Raw genomic sequence first — 25,344 nt, 5'->3', positions numbered from 1 at the left:
ATGGTGACAGTTCAATAAACACATTCAGTAGTATGAAAATGATATTCACACATAGCTACCGACAATTTGTACTGTACTGAGTAATAGTGGAACGCACTTTTGTCAGGGCCATTTTTATCGGCGTGATCGTTTTTATCGCCGTGATCTGATACAACAGACCTATAACACACCTGGCATCTTCTAGCTCATCATTCTCGCAAACGTCTGAAGCAACTTTTTTTTTTTTTTTTATCTCCACAACACCAGCAACGCCACTTCACTTCTGCATTCAGCATTAGGCATTATATGTTCGGGGCTACTTTCTGCTCTAGAGTGCACGAGAGAGAGAGAGAGAGAGAGAGAGAGAGAGAGAGAGAGAAAAAGAGAGACTTTTGCGTGCCTATGAACCGAAACAAAAAGTTCCGACAATTATCATAAAGCGTCCCACCCCTAGTAACGTTACTTAGCTGTAGTAAAACGCTGTGCAACCTAATGTTTGACCAGCTAGCTAAACTGTTAAAATATAGTAACTTACCTGTCTTTGTGAGATTTGTAGTGACGGGATGAAGTTCGACGTCATTGTTGTTGTGTCTTTAATACAGGAGTTGCAAACCATGCAGGTTGCTGTCCTCTTTTTGCAGACTTCATCATCATTATCTTTGGCGCTCCTTCAATCGATCTTCATGCATTTGGCTACGTCACACTGGCAAGTGCACAACAATAAACACTGTGTTGCCAGGTTGGCGCGAATGATCCCTCTATTTGTAATTATTTCATATAGTTTGAATTTGGAAAAAAAAAAAAAAAAGCATATTTAATTTTTCCAATTACGAAGAGTTCCGTGAATGCGCATATGAAAATTGCGGGATTCGGTACCTCCAACAAGGTGAAGAACCACTGCTCTAAAATGAGAAGTGAGGGAAACATGCGTCACAATTAATGTGTTACCACTTCTAGATTTCACCTTCTGCAATCAGATTCATTGAGAGCCATCAGCTTATGTTTGCATGTTGTAGCTTCCAAAAAGGAAGAAGCACGGGAACTCACCGAGCTCGGCACAGAATCATCTCCAGGCTGTAATGATTGAACCTCAATGACATCATGTGTTTGAGAGCGGGCTTCTGGTAATGCTGCTGCGCATCTTCTCAGAATACCAGTGGCTAAATGGAACACACAAGCTGCACCCGGCAATGGAAGTCAGATGCTCTTGAGTCAGTCCGTTCCATTCCTCAGCTTCTGACTGGGATGGGGAGGCCTCTGTAAGGGCTCTGTATGCTAGATGTCAGAAAATAAGTGCAGGTCTTGGTAACAAAATGGAATTGGATCTAATCAGCCCCAGGCTAATGTGTTTGATGTGGACCCTCACAGTAGAGCGAGCCACATCTTGAAGGGGAGAGCAGTAGACAACACAGTCAGGATGTTATGGTCTTTTTGCTGTATAACAATCACAGTAAAGGAAAACGATTTTCATATGTTGGTTGACATTATGAAAACTGCTTACTAATTCGAACTTTTTTTTTTTTTAGACTGTCTTTAACGTCTACTCAAGCAGCAAAAATGTTCACTTTTTTTTTTTTGTATAAATTATCCTGCTGAGTACTTGCATCTGTGATGCATTCCTACAGTGTAACTTGGAAAAACAATATTTTACTCAGGAGCTAAATCTTGATACGCTGCCTGGATTTAACGGACCCTTTATATGATTGTACATGATGATGCTGTGGATGAGATGTTCTTTCTATCCCATAAGGGAAAGGGGATCAAACACAAGAGCGAACAAGGGCGACAGGTAGCATCGCAATTCGTACGTAATATCCGCCCACACATACCGAGTTTTCCAACCAGTGTGGGATGATCTCTGATGCTATGAAACTGTATCGTGTGTCAATCAGGTACTGAATGGTCAAATACCACCGAAATATTTGAATTTTTTTGTTTTTATAATAAAGCCTTGCAAAGACTTCTAAAAGAGGAGCACATTTTCATTTTAAAAGCATGATGCACAATACTGTATATCGAGTTGGGAATATTATTTCATGTGATACTTTCACGTGGGGCCTTCATGGTTTATTGATACACGTACAACTTTACAGTGTTAAGTTTATTAGACGATCCATATCATGAAATGAAACAAAAGCTCTATTTCAATGATGACAATAAAGTCTTTATTTAATACAATTACCTGATATATTAAATGCATTTCCTTTTTAGACTTTGTTTTAGGGGATGTTTACACAGTATAGAAAGCTAAAAAAAAAAAAAAAAAAAAAGTACAAGTTTTCAAAAACTATGGTGTTACTGTTTTCACTTGCTAAACCTGATCTTTAATCCGGGCGAGCATCACTGTCCAAAAAGTTAATTGTGCTCCACTTCAAATACTGTAATGATACTGATTCAAGCACTGAAAAGCAAATGACAGCTTTTCTAACGTTAAAATGTCTGTGCAGAGTAACGGCTTTCTCATCACATGTATTATTAAATGGTGCAATTTTCATTGCCTTTATGTAAATAAAAGAAGAGCACCTTGACCTTGGGGCAGGATCTCATCCCCGACCTGGAGAGGGCACTGAGGACCATGGTCTCACATTTGGAGGTGCTGATTTTCATCCCAGCCGCTTCACACTCTGCTGCAAACCGCAAATGTTCCATTAGTTCATGACAGTAATGGTTTTTGACCCAAATTCTTCCCCTACGACATCAAAAATGGTCAATATCCACAGTAAATTAGCATACGATCGCCAGCTGAAATGATGATTATCCAGTGACTTTGCGTTACTTTGAGTAACTACGACGCTCGCGGCAAGACCCAGCAGCCTACGAAGCTTAGCATCTCAAGCCGACAGAGGAGCAAGCGGGGGCGGTTTGGCCGCATCTGGACGTGCGGTTGTCGCGATGGGCTAACAGCTAAGGTAACAGCAGCTAACCCCTGCAAATGCCACTCTACCTCTAGCTTCCTTTCCAACGTTCGCTCACCGGATAATACATTTTATCTTCTACAAGTGGAATTAACATCAAAACACACAACAGCCCTTCGTTCAGCGGGGGAATGCGCGAGCATGCAATCCACCAATAATTTTGGTTGTCGTTATTGGCTTGGAGAAAAAACCGTTATCGTGCATCCCTAGTTTTCGGCCATTTTTTCAGACGGTAGAACAGATTATTTGTGTTACCGTGCGGGGCAGTCAACTCTGCTGGACTTGTTTAGCATCACTTGCTCTGAATCGAAACGTCCAGAAAACGGATGTTGATCCCTTTTCGAGGCACTAGCTCCTCATCTCCAATTTTTGCCGCACTTTCTTCTCCTGGCATGACTCGCTCTTGTCATTCCACCAATTGACTGGGGCGCCCGCTTGTGATTAAGCCAGATTCATGAAGCCTGAACCATGCTTTCGAAACCCAGATGGTTTGCTGACTACTGGTTAATAATAAAGTGCTTCATAAGCCGCATTTTAAATTGTAAAACTCGCTGATTAATTTAATTGTGGCAGCCAAAATCGTGATCACGATTAAAACTCGATTGACTGTGCCCTGGGTTAGCGTACACACATGTAAGATTTCGTTACAATGTGCCATCCCCAACTACTGGCCTGGCATGTGTTACAGTATTTTTAGTCGTTTATGCAGGGCTGTGTGAGCAAGGAAAGTGTTGACAATGTCGTTTGTGCATTTAAAAAAAGCAGAGAAAAGACCCCTTTATGTTGTTGTCACGTAAACAAACCATCAAATTGTACTCGAATGCAATCCCATCAATTGTTATTATTGTAACTAATAAAAACTAGTTTAATTCATGTTTTTTTTTTCAAGATGAATACATCAGGCAGACTATACTTCCTGTTTAACCGGAAGCATTGCAATAGTAGCAGTAGTGTTTTTTTAGTAGGAAGTGTGGCATTGCTCTTCACTTCTGCATTAAAGTTTCTGTTGAACTTTGTCAATGGCCAAAAGAATCTGGGGAAAAAAGGTGCTTGTCAGGCTGTAGTTTATCCCCTTTTTGACATCTGTTTTTTTTACTAGAACCAGGAAACCAAACTGCAGCAGACAGTGTCAAACAGTGATATGCACTCAGGTCTACCCCATACATGGGGCCAGCCGTGATTGAGTCAAGAGCTGGTCTAGCCTGCCTGGAAATATGATCTCCGTTACTCAGTGCAAGTCTCTCCCAAACTTACCCTTATGCAGATCATACACATAAGCACACATGCATTTACTCACAGCCCACATTTCCCATCTAAATCAAAGACAGATTTTTATCACAGTGTTTCAGCTGTATTTTACAGTTTAAAAAAAAAAAAAAAAAAAAAAACCATGGGGGCATGCAGGGGCAATTTGCGCAAATCAGACTTCTTTGTTTTGCTGTTATTTCTCCTGATTTCTTAGTCAATTATCCATCCATCCATTTTCTGAGCCGCTTCTCCTCACTAGGGTCGCGGGCGTGCTGGAGCCTATCCCAGCTGTCATCGGGCAGGAGGCGGGGTACACCCTGAACTGGTTGCCAGCCAATCGCAGGGCACATCGGAACAAACAACCATTCGCACTCACAGTCATGCCTATGGGCAATTTAGAGTCTCCAATTAATGCATGTTTTTGGGATGCATTGTGCCCGGAGAAAACCCACGCAGGCACGGGGAGAACATGCAAACTCCACACAGGTGGGGCCGGGGATTGAACCCCGCACCTCAGAACTGTGAGGCTGACGCTCTAACCAGTCGGCCACCGTGCCGCCCTTAGTCAATTAATCAAGCTTTATTTATATATCACTTTTCATACATACATTGCAGTCCAAAGTGTTATACATTAATTCAAATTAACCAGCCTGACCACTTGTCCACAAGGACACAGACACGCACACATACAAGTGACTTAAAACATACACGCTCACACACATACTCGTAAAAACACAATACCGAAATGAACTAAGAAACCTGATGTTGAATATGATGTTGGCCACACAGTAGAAGCAGATTTAAATTGCGTTGTTGACTTACTAATGTGCTTGTAGGGAAGATAAGTCCAATAAAACATGACAAATTGTTTCAAATGATTGGAGTATTAAATAATAAAACTTGGCTGCCGAGGCTGACTTCAGGTTCTCAATTTATCAAAGCTGTGAAAATTATGCTGATGCAATTCTTTATTGCTATGTAAGCCTTTAAGGTGACATAAACCTGTTTCAATATGGAAAAACTAATTTAGATGATGTGGGGTGATGTCATAATATAGAGCAGCCGCACGTTTGGGGTTTATTGCACACTTTCGAAAATTCTTAGGGAAGATGCTGAAAGGTACGGCACAAGAATCAGCGAGCGATAAGTACAACTTGGTACGTAACCTCCATAAAAAGACTAATTGGCATTCATAATATGTTCTGCTTTACTATAGCTGACATGGTTTGTATTGGAATTACCTACTTGTGAAATGGGAAGATACAGAATGGTTTTTCATCTTTTTTTATTCTTCTGTTGTTTTTACTTTCTCGAGGAACAAGGATGCTGCTAAAAGTCAAGCAGCAGTGTGATAATGCCAAAATATCACCACATTTAAAACTCAAATCAAGATCTGGAATGAATTCTACACTTACAGGGACAAGACAGCGCTTTGAAGAAGGTGCCAAAGGACTATACTGATTGTTGGCAGTCTGGATTGCCATCTGGGTTAACTCATTCACTGCCAGTCCTCCGCGTTAACATGGATATTTGAATTCAACAGCCGTCAATGGCAGTTATATAATAATGTACTGTAAGCTACAGTAGATCCACATAAACAAAATGTCACACCCAGCAAAAGGAGGAGACCGCTCTCCAGTAATCTCAGAGTCTCCAAGATCCAGTGAGCTTTCAAACTCAAGTACTGCCTCCAGCAGAAGAGTTGATGGAGAAGCTCAGCAGGAACAACTCAACAAATGGGAGAGCAACTATAAACTTCGAGAGGCAATGTTATTGTCAGAAATGAACCAGAAAGAAGTAGAATGGAAACTTAAAGAGGCAATGTTGTTGTCAGAATTGAAGCAGAAGGAATGGAAACTTAGAGAGGCAGCACTGCTGTTGGAAATTAAGCATAAAGAGGTTGAGATGAAGCTCGGACTTGAAGAGAAACGAACTAAATTGCAACAGTTACAAGCAGAAAAGGAAAACAAGAATCATCCAATACTTGCGAAGACATGCGACAGTTGCAAAAGTCTTAACTATTATGTGGATGAAATTGAGGTTAACGCTACAGAAAAAGAAACTAAAGGTATTACAACAACAAACTCAGATGTAACAGCAGTCCTTCCTCAACCAGGATCTCCAGAAATTTCCGTAGCTCAGGAGCCTTTTGGTCTGGCTCAAGCAAGCTCAATATGCATGAATATTCCACAAGCTCCACAGCCACCAACGTTCAGTCGTAAACCCCTGAAATGTATTGACCGGAAAACGTCTTCCATGTCTTCTATTGACAGAAAATCCCTACCGACAACGAAGATGGTGACACTGAAAAACTGTCCTGTTGGTGATGCACGCCAAGCTGTGGAAGGTTTCCTCCACAGCGATAGAAAAAAGTCACGCAAAGACGTTTTAGCAGTACTCCAAGAAAGAACTTATAGCCCCTCTCTACTGGAAAGGGTGTTCAGAGAAAAGCTGATGAGATGGCCCAAGATCAAAGATAATGATCCGCTGGCACTAAAAGCATTTGTAGACTTCTTGAAAAGCTGCAGTGGAGCAGTTAAACATGGTGAAGAACTCGACTTTTTGAACAGTTGCGAGGAAAACTTTAAGTTACTTGAAAAAATGCCTCAATGGATTACCCAAAAGTGGAGTCAAATTGTTGTTGATGAACTTGAAACCAGTGGGGAATATCCTGATTTTGCTTGTTTCACAGAGTTTCTGAAAACAGAATCACAGACTCTCTGCAGTCATATCGCCTCACCACCCATTATGACCAACAAATCCTGGGACCATCGATCACTAAAGCAAAAGAGGAGTACACTACCAACGAATACCACACCCCAACTAGTGTCCAGCAGCAAAATGATGTTCTGCTTATTTTGCAAAAAGGAAGGTCATGACATCACTAGATGCCCCATCTTTGCAGCAAAGACTCTCGAGTGTAAGAAAACATTCATACATGCCAATCGTCTGTGTTTTGGATGTCTAAAGAAGGGGCACTTCATCAAAGAATGTAAACGAAGACACATTTGTAGCACATGTCACCGTCGTCATCCCACTAGCCTGCATACAAACACGATTAAAAGACCTGCAAATATTGCAAACAATGACTTTACTCCAATAGTAGACCACAGAAAAGCAGGGGTCAACAAAGTTCTATTTCACTCATCAGCAAAACGTTCTTCTGCTACATCAAGTATTGTTCCAGTTTTTGTCTCATCAATTGTGGAGCCAGATAAGGAAGTACTTACCTATGCAATATTAGATGCACAGAGCAGTTCAACATTCATCTTGGAAGATGTGCTTGATAAATTGAATGTGGGTATCCAATCAGTTAAACTAAAACTGAGCACTATGACTGCAACTGACACAATAATAGCAAGCAAGAATGTTCAAGATTTACAAGTAAAAGGACTAAACTTGGATTGTCAAATTCAGATTAAGCAAGCCTACGCCCGTGACTTCATCCCAATGAATAAGGGTCAGATTCCTACCAGTCAGACCGCACTACAATGGCCACATCTGGAACACTTAGCTGACAAATTACCACCATTTCAAGACTGTAATGTGGGACTTTTGATAGGATATGACTGTCCGTCAGCACTAGCACCTCTAGAAGTCATTGTTGGCACTACAAATGAGGCCTTTGCACAGCGGACACAACTTGGTTGGAGCATCGTAGGCCCATCAAACCCCAACTTTGACTGGGAAAGAACCAAATCTGACCCCTCATCGTTAATACAACCGTCTGAAGGCAATCATATGTGAAATTTAAATAAACTTAAATAACTTTGCATTTTTTCATTATTTTAACAAATGGACATCCGTGACATACTGGATCTGCTGCTCAGATGATGGCCAACAAATCCAAGTAAAACAGTCGCTTCTAAAGACAAAGCAATGTTATCATCCTTTACATACTAGTGGTTAAGAAAAGGTCAAATGTAATCTTCACATTTGGAATACATATGGGTAATTTCAACTATGTTGTGTCTTTGACTTAACTGAATGAATTTTGATACATATCTGTAAACAAAAAAAAGTCAATTTCATGATTATTTTAACTTCGCATAATGCAAATACCCATAGTTCGCTCTTGTGTTCTGTCAACAGTTTATCAACTATAGAGAGTAAAACCATGTCATCTGTCATGAGCCATCCTGCAGTACTACAGTTCATCATAACCTCTCAGCCTGCGCCTGCTCTTTGGTCCAGTCTCCATCTGATCATGACAGAATACTCTGGCCACAAATGGACCCAGCAATCCCGGAGGCACTAAAACATGCACTCACCCTCCAAGGCGCCCACATAGGCCGATAAGAAAAAGCTCTTCAATAAATAATCTCTACACACCCACACGCAACGAGTCTCCCTCCTTTCTTCGAAGATGCAATCCGACCACTGCCCAGTAAGTACTACTTCCGAGCCCGCAGCCTCCCAGCCACCCCACCTCCCGTACAAAGAACCTCATATCCCTCCGCCCGAACCCTACTCCGGGGACCTAGGTACATGTAGCCAATTTCTCCTCAATTGCTTCCTAGTTTTCAAGTGCGCAATATCACTCCCACCGTGAGCAACGCGCCGTCAGCATCTCACCCGCCCTCTGCACCACCTACTGCCCCTTCGGCACCCCCCACCTGAGGAGCCCATGCAAATTGGTAGCACACGTCTAGATCCCCAGGAACGTCAGCGTCGCATCGTCCAGCGGCTGTACATTTATTGCGGTCAATCAGGTCATTTCATCGTCACATGCCCCTTGCAGACCAGGCTCGCCACGAGCAGAAAGCGCCGTGGTGAGGCAGACCACCATTTCCTCTAGCTCTCTCCCCCGTATGACCGTTCCTGCTTGCATCCTAGGTTCCACTCACAACACACCCATAGTTGCCCTTACAGATTCCGGTACAGACGATAATTTTATTCACGAAGGTATAGCACATCAGCTCCAACTCCCTCTCCAACCACACTCGTCTCCCAAAAAGGTCACAGCCCGGGATGGCCAAGTCATATCCCCTGTTACCCACCAAACATTGCCACTCACCTTGCTTATTTCTGGCAATCACCACAGAAATATTTCCCTTTTCGTTATCCCTTCCCCTGAGACACCATTAGTCCTCGTAATTCCCTGGCTTAAACAACATAACCGCGTCATAGACTGGACATGCTTATCCATCACTGGATGGAGCCCTCAATGCCATTCACACTGCCTGCTCTCTGCTATACCGCCCTCTGGAAACCCACCACTATCTGCCACACCAGTTGACCTCTCTCGAGTCCCCAAAGAATATCATGATCTCACTCCGGTGTTCAGTAAAGACCTGACGTTCTCCGTGACATGTTAAACCGGCTTGTTTTTTGTGTACTTGGACAACATCCTCATTCTCTCTCGATCCCCTGAAGAACACCGCAGTCATGTACGCCAAGTCCTCCAGCACCTCCTTGAAAACCACCTGTATGTCAAAGCCGAAAAATGCGAATTCCACCTTTCCTTCGTGCATTTTATAGGCTACGTCATTGCCAAAGGACAGTTGCATCCCTGTGCCTTTTTCTCCCGTCACGCAACAGTAAATCCCGCATGTTCTCACCCCCCTCCAGCCCTGCAGAACACGAGACTATCCTCCTTTCCTACTGCTTCGTTGGTGCTGCCTCATGGAAAATAGAACGAATTGTCAAACACACTCAACAGACTCACCTTGACCCCAAGACCGGACCTCCGAACCGTCTTTTTGTACCCGATTCCGCACGCTCTGACGTCCTTCAGTGAGCCCACAATTCCAAGCTCACGTGTCATCCCGGTATCACCTGAACAATCCAATCATCCATCCATCCATTTTCTGAGCCGCTTCTCCTCACTAGGGTCGCGGGCGTGCTGGAGCCTATCCCAGCTGTCATCGGGCAGGAGGCGGGGTACACCCTGAACTGGTTGCCAGCCAATTGCAGGGCACATAGGAACAAACAACCATCCACACTCACAGTCATGCCTACGGGCAATTTAGAGTCTCCAATTCATGCATGTTTTTGGGATGTGGGAGGAAACCGGAGTGCCCGGAGAAAACCCACGCAGGCACGGGGAGAACATGCAAACTCCACACAGGCGGGGCCGGGGATTGAACCCGGGTCCTCAGAACTGTGAGGCTGACGCTCTAACCAGTCGGCCACCGTGCCGCCTACAATCCAATCAATTCAACAACATTTCTGGTGACCCAGCCTGGTCAAAGACACCCGGGAATTCGTTCCAAGCCTGCTCCGTCTGCGCCCGTGGGAAGGCATCACACCTGCCTCCAGCTGGTCTGTTGCGCCCCTTACCCATCCCGAGCCGCCCCTGCTCCCACATCGCTTTAGACTTCATCACCAGTCTGAGCCCTTCTGAAGGTAACACCATCATGTTCACTGTTGTCGATCGTTTTTCTAAATATGTCCATTACATAGCACTTCCCAAGTTACCCTCTGCTTTTGAAACTGCTAACCTTGTTCATAATGTTTTCAAACTCCACGGTATTCCTATCGACATTGTCTCGGACCGAGGCCCCCAGTTCTACTCCCTGGTCTGGAAAGAATTTTGTAAAGCAGTGGGCGCAGCAGCCAGCTTGTCTTCAGGGTACAAACGACAGACCAACGGCCAGACGGAGCGGGCGAATCAATCCCTTTAGTCAGCCCAGAGCTCATTCCTTCCATGGGTCGAATACGCCCACAACTCCCTCACCAGTTCCGCCACCAGCCTGCTACGGGTTCCAGCTTCCGTTGTTTAAGGAACAGGAGCATGCGGTGGCGGTTCCCATGGTGAGGGATCACCTGAGAAGGGTCAAGTCTGTGTGGAAGGTTTTCAGGGCGGCCTTAGTCCGATCGGCGGAGAGGAATAAACGGCTTGCGGATCTTCGTTGTTCCCCTGCACCTGAGTACAAGGTGGGTCAGTCCGTTGGGCTTTCCTTCCGTGAGCTCCCCCTCCAAACAGAATCCCGCAAACTCACTCCACGCTTTATCGGTCCGTTTCCCATCACGAAAATAATCAATCCCACGTCAGTTCAACTCCAACTCCCGCAGTCTTTTAAAATTCATCCGACCTTCCACATCTGATTGCTTAAGTCTGTCTGCACCTGCGCCCGTGAGGCATCCGTTGAGAGTGGGGTACTGTCATGAGCCATCCTGCAGTACTACGGTTGGAGCCTGACTGGCGCTTCACGCATCTCGCCCTTTCTTTGTCCTCTCCCCTCTCTCTCTTTCCAGCACCTTCCTCTGCATCGCACCTGTCACTAATCAGCCCTCGTTACCACCTGCATAAAAGCCTGACCAAATCCCAGAAACTCTCGCCAGAGTATTGCAGCTTCTACAGTGGTACCACGGCTTCTCAGTCTCTAAGTAAGTCTTCTCAATTCCTTGTAGTCGTTCTGACCTTCGTGTTCTTCCTTGTCCTCAGCGTATCCTCCGTGTCCCTCGTCAAGTGGATCTCTGCCACCTCGCCGTCAAACTAGCCACCCGTTCTCGTCACTGCCTGCCACATATTCTCTGCCTCAACAACCCACCAGCGCATCCCAAGGACCATCCCCATTTCCCTTTCAATAAACTGTTCATCACAACCTCTCAGCCTCCACCTGCTCTTGGGTACAGTATCCATCCGATCGGGACATCATCATCATGTCATTTCTCCATTAGTCGTCGGAACTGTCCATCAGATGTCCACTGCTTCCTTCCTTTGCATCCAGAAAAGAGACAGTGAATACAAATACTTTTTTTATACAAACTCAATTGCCAACCACCTTCGATATTCTATCGAGTTAATCATTGACAGTAAACCAAGTGTGATGGATGAGCACGAGTACCAAAGGTTTTGATGATAATGATGATGATGATGATGATGATTTAGGAATCAATGTCTTTATTTAATAGTCACAATAGGGGTAGTCTTTTTGAGTTTCATATAAGATTTATGTTTTTCAAAAACGGATGACATTGTAGTAGAAAGTCATCATATGATCATCCAGTAGTAACATTATTGATATGTTGTAAGGGAGTTAGTCTTGCATTCCTAATATGACTAAACTTTTTTCCCCACTTTTCAGAAAGTGCAATTTCCTTGAAAATGTCTGAGTCATAGATCAAGGGGGACAGTACCCTTCAGGTTTGGGCATGAGTCTAGTTAAATGGTGACCTGAGCTTTCTTATGCAAACTGTTTCAGCGTTCAAAGGCTGTTGAGTGCCCTTTCCTCCTTTGTCAGGCTTTCACAAGGATGTATCAAGTATTGGCTGGGAAGGCATGACACTACAACTTTAAAGTCACCTACTGTATGTGAGTGAAGGGCCACCATATTATGTGTATATTCATTTATAGAATTTTGTGTTCTCAGCATGTCATTCCGCATGCATCTGTTTGTGTACGTGTTGCTCTGGTGTCCCAGCAATCGTATGCGCGTGCGCTTTTTTCTGTGCTTTAACTCTGGGACTCTGAACTCTCGAGAGGCTTGCCAGCCAGTCAGCTGAGAGAGCAAAACAAGATGTGTTATAATTGAAACAAACACACGGGGGGTAAACAAGGGAGATTACTACAGAACAGGAGTGAGACGGTAAATGTAGAAATGCTGGACTTTGTATTGTCGCTTTGAAGCTGGTTCCAGATGTTTGAGCATTGCAAATATCATATCTAACATTAAAAGCAGACACAAGCCAGTTTAGACTAACATTTAGTCAAACACAGGCGTATTGCTGCTTAATAAGATTAATTCGCCAACTCTTGTAAGTATTTACTTAATTTCAGATTGTGGGATTTTTTTTTCTTGTGAATAACACACTTAATACAGCCCATGCCTCCAGGGGTTACCGTACCGCACAGATGGTAAGATTAAATCCTTTGCATTTACCGTGGAACAATATGGACGCCAGACTTAAAACTTGCCATTAAGCGATTATACGAACAGTCTGGGGATTAACTCTATTGATTATGTGTCTATTTTTCGAGGCTGACCAGTGACTGACAAATTATCTAAATGCCCTTGCTCCCCAAAAGACAGAGTTTACCTGATGATGTTGTCATCCGGAAAAGTGCAAACAGCAACGGCACTGACCGACCTGAAAACTCTTTGAACTGGAGATGAATTGCAAGTCTATCAGCAGCTGTTCAGGTTGACCTTACCCCGCAAAAATCAATCTGCTTAAACATAGTCCAATAGCTGGGGTGTTAAAACAGGACAGAACGTGTGTTTTTTACATGTAGGTTGTGATGCAAAGAAAATGGGATCTTTCCCAAAAACGGTTTGACGTAACAGTGGTAAACCTTTCAAAAGTTCCCCTCATTTAAGTTCACTAAGTTGAACCCATGGACTCTTCTTCAGGAGAAAACGCTCTGACCAACTCACGACTTGTGTCATCGTGTTCTTTTCAATGATTAAAAGATGTTCACTTGTTCACCTCTTATTCACATCCATTTATGTGTACAGTCCAACGGAGAACTGTAGTGGATCATCAGGAAAGCAGTTACGGTTCAGGGCACCACTTGTGTGCCATGTTGCTTCATCCATCTGGGCATTGATCTGGATACACTGACTGACAGGTTGCCCGGCATTTGGCAACACTGTCCATCTCAAGTCTCACATTGTTGTCTTCCTGTCTGCCATATTGTGCGTTTCTGCCCGCCTGTTGCCGCAGAGCATGCAAACGTGAGGGGAGGTATGTGTCGGTTATCTCCTGGAAAGAACGGTGCCCTTGTTGCTTCATATAGCCCGGCTCTAGTGACCGGCCATTGATAAGGCTAATGTCTACCGATAGCTACCGCGCTTTCAAGTCCCGTCACAAAACAGCCGGCTCCCTTTTATGTTGTTTTCCCAAGCCAAGGACAGAACGGCCTCCCTGCGGGACCGGGCTGGCTAATCAGTAATCACTAACTTGCTGAGCCCAGCATTCCCCTTCAGATGGTCTGCCGTTTTGCCTCTTTCTCCATATTATTTCTTTTGCTTCTTGTTCAACTTTCTCTCATCCTCCTCCTTCCTTTGTTTTCTTTTTACCCGTCTCTCTTTCTTCTCATTCTCAAGCTTCCCTGATGCTCTTCAATTATTCTTAAACCCCGACCCCCCACCCTCCATGCCCCTCCCTCGTTCTCTCTTGTTACTTTGCTCATCTTCGCACCCATCTTTCTTACTGGCCACAGAACAAAATGCTGTCTCCTTAGCCTGCTAATGAATCAAGATACAGAGGGGGGGGTGGCCATAACTGTGCCACTGACACATGGTGTTATATTAAAACATTAGTACCACTATATGACTTTATTTAGGACTTGCCAAAGAAAATTGATTAGGTAAAAGACATGGGACAAAAGGGGGAATCATCCCCAGCCACCCCGACTGGGCTTCTCCTCTCTGGGCCAACTGCAGCGGCTCCTCTCCAAACTTGTGCTGCGAAATCATCTGGCCACGCTTCACCTCTTGTTCAAGGACACCCCCTGCCTCTTGGTTCAGTTCCGTCTATATAGTGAAAGTCATTCACCTTTCTGGCCTATAACATGCAGACATGAATTTCTATGTTGACAAAGTGAGTGTATTTGTAGTTGATAGAAAAGGTGCGATACCATCCCACCATAATTACTGTGAGCAGCTTGGTAGGCGAGTCTCTTCATTTTTGAATTTTTTTTTGAAGGGAGAAAGACCATAGTAGCTTAGCATCATTGAGTGCGCATGTAGATTTGTGGCATTTAAAAAAACCTCACTGTCCTTTTCTTTGAATGGACCTTTTTCATTTTAATTGTCAAGTCATTATAAGCATTAACAGTTAACTTGAGCTCTAAAGTAAGAATATTAGCTGTTTGTGTTGATTGGAGCCGGATGCATGACATGTGTCCCTTCACCATTCAGGGTTTGCATGTCACCCCCAAGCCCCTCCCCCCCTTCCTTGCTGAACCCTCAAACTAGTTTGCCAGCTGGACGACATGCATTGTGGATAGAGGAAGTGACCTCAATGAAGAGGAACATTGTATCAGCCCCATCAAAGACATCCTTCATACAGTATTGTCATCCACCAACATGACTTGGAGTTAAGGGTTGGCCAGTGAAGAGTGCGTCGCCAGGCTGCTGTATTTCCATTATGGCATATGATTTGAAGAGCACTATATTTGAAATTGTGACAATCAACTGTTGAATAGTCTTGCTTTGCATGGATTCCTGTATTGTATTCGAGAGTAGAGTAATCGGTAAAATGGAAAATTAGGAGACAGCTGGCATATTCCTTCAAACTATTAAAAGACAATTTAAGTCTCCTAATTAGTCTCAGAGATTTGAGGGTGTATTTAATCAATGATTTAAACAAAAACATTCCTTTCCTTTTGTGTGTTTTTTTGTCCAAAGCATTCCTGTTCGCATGGAAATGTTGAAAAATGACAAACGCTTTAGTATCTATTTTAGGCCAGCCATTGGCTACCGTGTCCTTTGGAAAGAGGCATTACGTCCTCTTGTTTGTTTTTTGTTCTCCAAAACTATCTTTTTAATTCCTCCTCATCAGCACATACTGTAAATACATCTTCAGTGTACACTAAATTATTGTTTATTTGGACACCTGATGACCAAATTACACTTCTCCCTTTAATAAAGGTTAGCCCGTATGTCTTTCTAATTAGGCCTACACTGTAGTGTTTATCAAGGCCATCCTAAACATCTGGGGGACATGTAAAAACCTCAACCGGCAACATTTGATTTGCCGGGAATTGATAGCTCAATTAACAGTATAAATAAAAACCTTCCCGTGCCCCTTCTCACTCCACAGTCTGCACTCGACTCACATGATACTTGCAGACACGATAGCTGCCTGCCTGCCGTTGAATTGTTGTGAGTCAACTACAGGCAGGAGACACAGAAGTTAAAGCCACCATGAGGCCACACTAAGGGGAAAAAAACTGGAGAGACTAGAGGGGAGGGTGAGCTTCGAGGAAACAGTGTTCAAACTTTCAATTTGATTTCACTTTCACTTTACAGCAAATCAAAAACAGCTACCTGAAGTCACTTAAGTGCCTTCATGTTATCTTGACTTAGTATTGAAATATACGGCTTCTGGAAGTTTTTGCTTGTCCGAGAAACTCTCTCGTCACGAAACATGGCATGTCCTCTATCTAGCCCTGACTTTTAAATGGAACGACTGTGTGCACCTGCGATTGGCTGGCAGCCAGTTCAGGGTGTACCCCGCCTCCTGCCCGATGATAGCCGGGATTGGCTCCAGCGCTCCCGCGACCCTTGTGAGGAGAAGCGGCTCAGAAAATGGATGAATGGATGGACGACTGTGTGTGGATGGAATGATTGGATATATAGTCGCAGTGAGAAATGCCCACCTTCTCCATGCGAGCCTTTTCTGAGATGGGATGAGTCAAATGTGAAAGTGTGCTGAACACTGACAATTTCTCCTCTCGCAGATAAGATTGGTCTGTATCCATTCAACGCGTGTTTGTTATAGTTCAGTCTTATGTGGGAAAGGTTATACTGCAGTTCTTGTATTACTTTAACAAACAAAACACACACACTTAAGTGTGTGTTGTGCACTCTGAGTAAAACGAAGCAGTGAACTCAGTAGTTTTATTCATCTGTACAGTTTCCCTTACCATCATGCAAAATCATTGTCATGTAAATGAAAAACACAAGTTTCATTTTCTTTAATTTCATACAAAATAAGTCGCCAAGTAACTTCCCCACCTACAGTGTCGCCGAAAGCACCCTCTAAAATGTTTCTCTTTGTAATGTCCACAATGTGAAAACATTTTAATACAGGAGCAGTATATTTTTGGATGTAGTATTGTTTCTCAACTAAATCATCCATTAGGCCCATTTAAATGAATTTATAATTTTTTGTTCGTCCCTATTCATTCTTACATTTTTTGCTGTGGTTAATGCACGATTGTATCTAACTTCAAATGCCTCGACTTCAACTCATCATAGCCAGTGTCAATGTTTGTTCGATTTCATCCTGTTTGACAGTCTGTGGTTCATTTTCGAAAGCTCAGGAACACCGAATCAGAGACATGGACCTGGGTCCTTGTGGTATCTTATTTGTAAATCACAAAGCGGCAAACAGGTTACAGTTTGCATTATAATCCCGCTTTGGAAAACTAAACATGGAGTTGTTAAATCAGAATAAAATCCCATTCTTGGCGTATGATGTAGATTTACAACTTATGGTACTTCTTGCATGCATGGCGTATTTGTGGAGTAAGTGTGACTGATAGCAGAGCAGCTGTTTCCTGGGGGCTGCACACACATACTTTGTTACTGGACTGAGTCTTGCTGGTGGCCATGCTGCACTGTGCCTGACCAGCTGCCTGCACTGATCTGCTGGAACATTTTGTACCAGCTGCTCCTAGAGGGCGCTATTGAGACTAGCACTGCAGCTGCTGGAGGCCACAGAGGGAATAAGAGCACATCATAGTCCATCCGGCTCCTCATTTCCACACTATGATATGAAATTCGTTTAATCGTGTAATTTTTAACGTTGTAATGTTAATCTCTACCAAGGACCTTGTCTTTGCTGGGATAGTTTGCAGTGTTGGGCAAGCTACCGGGAAAATGTAGTGAGCTGAGCTACAGGTTATTCTACATGAAAGAAGTTCAGAAATGTTGCAAGCCAAGGTACAGTACAATGAAAAAGAGGAGCGAATTCAGTCGGGTGGAGCCTCTTTCAATTGTGTATTTGTATTATTTTTTTCATTTGTATTTTTGTGATTGTATCGTTTGGGTATAAATGAATGCTTAATTTTGTGTGAAGATTATATAATTGTTCTGTTAGGACTCGATAAAGCAGATGAATTTGTTAATAAAGTCATGGCCGTAGGGATTCACAAAATGTACGCATCTCTGCTGCATTATCAGACGATTCATATATTCCAATCCTATATTTGTCATGTATATGTAGAAATGCAAGACCACAACACTTGCGATGTCGTGTAAAAAGGTGTGATGAGTCGCTGTGCTCATGATGCAGCAGAAAAGCAGCAAGCACCTGCGCTGAGTCAAAACGAGACTTGTCAGCTGTTGCGAAGCTGTAGCCTGCTGCTCACCACGCCTCAGCTTACCTTTTGTTTCACATCCCTTTTGATTCACCCCGAGGAAACATCCTGTCTGCTGCCATTCGGATGCATGTGTCCTTTGTAGCACTACATGTACAGGTTAGACCCCCCTCCCTTTCAATACTAGTCACAGCCAGAGTGGAAGTGTGACCCTCTACCAGTAAGGTGTGTATTGCACGAGTGGCCTACCTCTATGGAGTTGGTTAGTAAATGTATTGTGTCTGGATCAGAGTTCACCAAAGCTGCGCTTAATCCAACGTATTGGCTTCTGTTAATCAGTGATTCCGCCTCGCTCCTTTCATTTACAGTAAATTGTGCATGAAAGGTAGCGACGCGGATTTCAAAGATTCCTTCCGTCATTCCAAACATGGCAATTATCAACGAGTCACATGGGAATCAGTCGCCCTCTTGTCATGCGGACTTATTTCGCCTGACAACAGTTAATTTTTAGTCAGATTCCTTTGGGAGTGGAGGAGGATTCTCCACATGGACCTCAAACACAGTCTTTTTTTAAGTGCCTAAATGAATTAAAAGAGGCTAATACTTCAAACCCAAGATTGAAAAAGAATGGAATGTCTATTCGTCTTGAGCTGTGATTATAAAGACACGTGAATGATGCATCTCATTTGTCCTACTGACGTTTCTCTGAATAACCTGAAAAATCGATCGCCACTAGACTGTTAGGTGTGTCTTGGAATTTATAAGACAACCCAAACAGTCCAGTTCAATTCAGCTGAGAATATTCATCCATATCCATCCATGCATTTCCTACACCGCTTATCCTTACTAGGGTCGCAGGTATGCTGGAGTCGATCCCAGCTAACTGCGGGCAGGAGGCGGGGTACACCCGCCGTGTCGCCTGAGAATATTCAGAAGCCAAAAATGATATGTGACACAGTAGATAAGATCAGGAATATAAACCATTTTCAAAATGAAATGTACACAAACAATAATGGCAAACGATTGTCATTAACATCACTATAACACACCTTCTCACCTACAGTTTAATGTATCATTCCCAGCCATATGATACACGTGGAAAAATGACTCGACCAGGCTTAGAATAACTTCTGCGTTTGCTGTATGTATATCCTGCTCATCGGATTGCTCTATGCATACTGTACAGGAAGGTGTGTTGCTAACAATGAAAATACATTATTTCGTGTTAATAACAATGGCATTAGTATATTTAAAATGTTGATTTTAATTGGTTTCCTCACAATTCCCACAAAATGATCTCACGTAACTTTGATGTTTTATCTCTTTTGATCAGGCCCACAGGTTTATGATCAAATGCTTTCAAATATGGGATAGTATGAAGACCAATTTTCTATTGAGTTCATGTATTACTGTCGATTTGTTTGATGTAAAACCTTTGTCACTAAACGTTTTCTTCTGTCTGTTTTCCTGTAGATAGCTCTGTAGGATGAATGGCGGAAGTTGAGAGAAAGCACGTGCATGTAACGTGTGACTGCTAACATTTCTATACATTGAGTGCTCGATGTGTTCTGGCTCTCCAGCTCTGCTCTCGCTCTCTATGGTTCCCCTTTTTGTTACCTCTGTGCAAACGTCCTTTCACAATCATGAATGAGTGGTATTTTAAAGTCTCGCTGCAGTATCTGCTTTATTCATCAAAGTGACATTCTTGATCTAACGCTCAAGCCAGCAAACATGAAGACAGTTCTATACAGATGATTGTGTGTTTTGAATTTGTATGTCTTGTGGCTAAATCATTAAGAATGCGGCCTTTGTACAAAGTATCACAAACAACTTTAATGTGTCAAATTTAACTTTTAGCTCAGCAAGCATCAAAGAATTCTTTATTATAGCCTTTATAGCTCAAGTCTGTGCAAGCATGGAGAACATTCAACGTTTCCTCCCATGAGTGATCGTTGCAATAGTTTGCTCTGTGGATTAAACACTGACTTGAGATTGTTCCCAAAACCGTCAAGAGTCCCAGGTGTTTCTGACACTCTCAACCTTATTTGCCTACACAGATGTTTAAGCTTCCACCTTCTGTACACTTATTGTGGCTCGGCAAAATCCCCTTCGCCTCATTCTCAACTGTACACTCTCATCCAGAATTGTGTGTGTGTGCACGTGTGGATGTGTGTCTGTTACTGGCATGCACATTTGACTCCACTCTTTCATAGCGGCAGTTTGGGGCATTTAGGAGTTATTGTGTATCTACCGTATAAGTGCTGTGGTAGCCAGTGATGTGTGTGTGTGTGTGTGTGTGTGAGTGCAGCCAGCGGAGGTTATGAATGACCTACAGCTGGCCTCCCGAGACAGCTGACAACTGAATTGGTAATCGTTGAAATAAAATGCTGCATGATGCATCAACACGCGCTCGGGCCTCTCCACATCGCTTCATCCATATCTTCGTCACGCATCGGACCGCACTGGCGTGTGTCTCTATGGCTTCGGTACATAATTACACCCAATGCTGTATTGATACTAACTTTTTACAACTTGATGTGAAAGAAGTATGTTTTTCCTGAACCAACTGGGTGGCATCAAGATTCATCCCCCAATTCCAATGAAGTTGGGACGTTGTGTTAAGCATAAATAAAAACAGAATACAATGATTTGCAAATCATGTTCAACCTATATTTAATTGAATACACTACAAGGACAAGATATTTCATGTTCAAACTGACAAATTTCATTGTTTTTAGCAAATAATCATTAACTTCATCAAACATCTGTTTGGAACATCCCACAGGTGAACAGGCTAATTGGGAACAGGTGGGTGCCATGATTGGGTAGAAAAGGAGCTTCCCCGAATTGCTCAGTCAGTCACAAGCAAAGATGAAGCGAGGTTCACCTCTTTGTGAACAAGTGTGTGAGGAAATAGTCCAACAGTTTAAGGGCAATGGTCCTCAACGTACAAGCCCAATTCCAATGAAGTTGGGACGTTGTGGTAAACGTAAATTAAAAACAGAATATAATGATTTGCAAATCATGTTCAACCTATATTTAATTGAACACACTACAAAGACAAGACATTTAATGTTCAAACTGATAAACTGACTTTACAAACTGACTATTGTTTTTAGCAAATAATCATTAACTTGGAATTTTATGGCTGCAACATGTTCGAAAAAGCTGTGTTACATCACCTTTTCTTTTAACAACATTCAATAAATGTTTGGGAACTGTCTGGACTCCAGGCAGGCCAGTCTAGTACCCGCACTCTTTTACTACGAAGCCACGCTGTGGCCCACGACAAAAACGAGTTTGACACGCCTACGCTCGATGGAGCCCGTCCCATACCACACTTTGAGAATCACTGCTCGAGGTTTTTGTTTGAGACACACCGTAATTTCCCGTGTATAATGCGCACCCATGTATAATACGCACCCCCAAAGTTGACCTCAAAATTCTGGAAAACCCTTCTACCTATGTATAATGCATTTTTGCAATGCATGAATTTGCTTCTACCCATATGATCAAAACATGAAGTATTATCTGTATTTTGTTAGTTTTTTTCAAAGAATTATTCTGAAGTTAAGCACTTTATTAGAACACATACAACTTTCTTTTTATTTAGTTGCTCTTATTTTGAAATTCACAGCCCTACTTTTTTTTAGTAAATGAGAAAACACGCAGTTGTGCTCATATGTTTGATTACCCAGACAGAATTTGTAAGATCGGTACAATTCTTTAAGGAAAACATGAAGGTCCAGGTTCAAGGTGAAACACATTGAATTTTATTTTAATGGGATTCAAATTAAACATTCAAATCAAGCATTTCAGAAAAGCATTGTCATTAAACAAAACATAACTATAAAGAGGCGGCACGTTGGACGACTGGTTAGAGCGTCTGCCTCACAGTTCTGAGGACCGGGGTTCAAAAGGCCCCGTTTGCATGTTCTCCCCGTGCCTGCGTGGGTTTTCCCCGGGCACTCCGGTTTCCTCCCACATCCCAAAGACATGCGTGGTAGGTTAATTGACAGCTCTAAATTGCCCATAGGCGTGAATGTGAGTGTGAATGGTTGTTTGTTTGTATGTGCCCTGCGATTGGCTGGCAACCAGTTCAGGGTGTACCCCGCCTCTTGCCCGATGATAGCTGGGATTGCCTCCAGCATGCCCGCGACCCTAGTGAGGAGAAGCGGCTCAAAAAATGGATGGATGGATAACTATAAAGAAATTAATGATGGTTGTTGTTCAGTTATCAGTCGTATTTAAAAAAAAAAAAAAATACATAAATTCACAAATTCTGCCTGGGTATGTAAGCTTATGAGCACAATTGTACAAATATGCAGTCATATGTACCCCTGTCACATTGGAATGAAAGTGTAGGCTACACCTTTTTCACCTCTGGGTGGCATACTAGAATGAAAGTGTACTATTATTACAATGAAAGTGTACAGACTTTTCATAACCTCTAGATGGCGGCATACATTTATAAAACGGGAAAGTCTTTTTCATTTCCCCCTATACCTATGTATAATGCGCACTATTGACTTCTGACAATTTTTTTGTTGGGGGGAAATTATGCATGAGAAATTACGGTAATTGTTTTTCACATGTGACCCTCAAGCAGACCCCTGATTGATGCATTTAAAATTATGGGGAATAAAAATCGTCAGTGGTAAACAACAAAATATTTGTGCGCCCCACCTTTGACATCAAAGTTAAGCCACTGGCTCCATGGTTAGGGGATGGGAAGTTTTAACGGTAACCCCGTTTAACGTTAACAGCAGCGGGAATCCAACGCCGTACTTCAGCAATATATTTTGTATTGCATGAGGGCGGGCTGCGCATGGCAAACATTTGATGAGAGTCAATGGGAAATGCGTTGATGCGTCCTAAACCGGAGTTTGTGTCATAAAATGAGACAGTCAGAGATAAATGAATCCATTTTACTCATCATTAAAAAAAATTAAAAAAAACGAAATTCTGTGATTTGTTTCTAGATACATTAAATATGTTTGAAGACAAGTGCTGAAAACGTGCAACGAGTGAGAACTATATTGTACTGAATTGTTGAGCTATGGTTTAAAATTATTTTTCACCTTCTTCTCTGATTTTATGGGCAGGGCTAAAAAAAAGTATCATCGTGACGTCACAAGTATCCGACTCCCCCACTTTATGAACACTAAGCGTCTTTATTCCATGTTGTGGCCATTCGACGGAATTGCACTTCTTTGATCGTGAATAACTACCAGTTCTACCAGTATAGCGTGCAATTGGCCCTGAAACTTGAAAAACGACATATTTCCCTGGAGTTTAATGCGTTTTGTGTTATTTAGACGAGATCCCCCGCCCAATTGCCAGCCCGAATGCGGTTTGAGAAGCCTCCAGAGGTCCAATAAAACTGTGTTACAGCCATCAGCCTCACAGTTGCCCAACCGCATGACGCGGGAGCAAGGAGGGAGGAAGAGGGAAAAATGTATCCATGGGAACCGGTACGTGTCATGCGATGTGGCCGCATATGCGCCCCCTTAGGTGGCCACAGAAGAGCATTGTGTCATTAGCGTGAATTGCTCACGTATTCTGCCGAACAGTCTTCATCGACCTTACCTCCCTGACATTGCTGGCGTAATGTATCTCCTTTTACACAGCTTTAAATTGTTCCATCCAACGACCTTGGATGGTGTTATTATTATGTTTGTGTGTGTTATGTTAATTGTTATCCTGTGTGGCTGTGCTGTTTTCCATTGTATGCTTGATGGAGGCTGTGGTTGTTTCAAATACACAATGTGTAATGTCACGATGCGAGTTGGATTGGACCCAAGAGACCCCATGACATGTAATTCTCTTTCTTCTCTGGTTAGTTTGACAGTAAACTCCAACTGGTAGTGACAATCAACAGCTTGAAGCCTCTTTTTTAAAGAATATTTGATAATTATATCAGCCAAAGAGCTGCTTGTTGTTGGAGTGAGTTGAGCCACATGCCGCCACATAGCACTCGTTTCTCAAGTTGGGGCTCGTAAGTCAAAGCAAAAACTCGGCCGATCAACGGCTTGAATCTCGAAAAACTAAAACAAACAACAACAAAAACTGTAGATGTAATTTGTAATTTATATTATATTTTATTTTCATTTTCATTGTTTCATGGATGTCCTTTTTCAATGTGAATTAGCAGCAGTGGAGGGGCACCCTAGTGCTCTCTATTGATGAGCCACCACTGCGAATATCTGCGAGCAATGCCTGGATCAGACTAAAAGACAGATTTGCTCTTTCCCGATGGCACTATGTCAGACTCCTGCCATAAAATCTTGCTGTATCTCGGTCGAACAGTGGCAACACTACACGACATGTATTCCGAGACCACTGCATCTTTCACGATCACGGGGCTTTAGCTTGTCAAATCAAACACTGTCGGAGAGGCGGAACCAGAAAACGTGGGACCAGTCAACGCGACGTGACGTGCCAATGTATTATTGTGTCAGGCGAAAAAAGAACAAAATGTGGAAAAACGTGTGGTGGTCATCACCGGTGCTCAGGAGAGGGTGTTCATTCAAGGACTGCCTGAGGTATGTTCACGTACTTTTAATATGATACGGCTCGCAAGCAGGCAACAAAACATTATGTAGCCTAGCAAGCTAGTGCTAGCATTAACGGTTGTATCTAAACAAGCCGACGTTCTGTCGGATCATGCTCTAAAGGTTCAGTTAACTCTGTGCGTGAGTAAATGTTAATGGCGTGCAAGTATGTTGACAATGGCAAGCCCGGGAGGCGAAGTGATGGTCATAACACACAATCCTATTGGTCGACGTCGAGGTGCACTGTCGAAGAGTTTTCGTTGATATGTCACACTATACGGAAGATATCCCAAAAAATCAAACATTCTAGACTTTTCCGTTTGGTGTCGTAGGGCTATCGCAGGGCCAAATCGTTGGTCGTGGATTATGTTACACTGCAAGAAATTTTGCCATTCCCAACAAAATATGTTGGGTCCGATCTAGGAAATCGGCTCCGATAGCTCATCGGTCCAGGATTCTCCATGATTGACATGGGCCCAGAAAGGTCCCTAATACAGTTATAATACTGATTTTAAAAAATGACATAACACTCAGTAATAAACATACAATCACATATATTTGTCCATAATTAGTCAGTCAAAAATGACATGGTCCGAACAGATATGTCAAGAGGAGCAGCAACAGTCTGCCATCCTGAAATAAAAAGCCTATTGTCTGTGTTTATTTCGAAATGATTTTAACAGTTTAAATAGCATGAGCTATCTCTGAA

The 25,344-nt window shown here is 42.9% G+C and overlaps 2 protein-coding genes and 1 long non-coding RNA gene across 4 annotated transcripts in view; 2 read left to right on the top strand and 1 right to left on the bottom strand.

Annotated features, from left to right (window-relative positions):
- The window catches only part of ccnd2a (cyclin D2, a), a 202,419-nt gene that overhangs the window by 92,125 nt on the left and 84,950 nt on the right, over window positions 1-25,344 (top strand). The window lies entirely within an intron of this gene.
- LOC133478675 (uncharacterized) lies at window positions 1,087-18,447 on the bottom strand. The gene is made up of 4 exons (XR_009788733.1): window positions 18,331-18,447; window positions 2,503-2,606; window positions 1,346-1,413; window positions 1,087-1,254 (listed from the first exon to the last, which is right to left on the bottom strand). It is a non-coding gene; the product is annotated as an uncharacterized LOC133478675 (long non-coding RNA).
- LOC133478666 (uncharacterized) lies at window positions 1,250-25,157 on the top strand. Of its 2 annotated transcripts, none has more exons than XM_061775000.1 (2): window positions 1,250-11,021; window positions 11,533-25,157. In XM_061775000.1, the coding sequence occupies exon 1, from the start codon at window positions 5,745-5,747 to the stop codon at window positions 7,887-7,889; it is 2,145 nt and encodes a 714-aa protein (XP_061630984.1). In that variant the 5' UTR covers window positions 1,250-5,744; the 3' UTR covers window positions 7,890-11,021; window positions 11,533-25,157. The 2 variants fall into 2 exon arrangements, with proteins under 2 accessions (XP_061630984.1, XP_061630981.1); XM_061774997.1 differs by having other exon boundaries at window positions 1,250-11,450; window positions 11,533-25,156.

Source organism: Phyllopteryx taeniolatus, chromosome 5 (assembly GCF_024500385.1).
Source record: "Phyllopteryx taeniolatus isolate TA_2022b chromosome 5, UOR_Ptae_1.2, whole genome shotgun sequence".
Classification (NCBI taxonomy): domain Eukaryota; kingdom Metazoa; phylum Chordata; class Actinopteri; order Syngnathiformes; family Syngnathidae; genus Phyllopteryx; species Phyllopteryx taeniolatus.
The sequence above is the reverse complement of the archived record's forward strand: the minus strand, read 5'-3'. Positions and strand labels throughout refer to the sequence as shown.

What these genes read in the sequence shown, in the direction of transcription:
- LOC133478666 (XM_061775000.1), top strand. Translation starts at nt 5,745, where the DNA reads ATGTCACACCCAGCAAAAGGAGGAGACCGCTCTCCAGTAATCTCAGAG.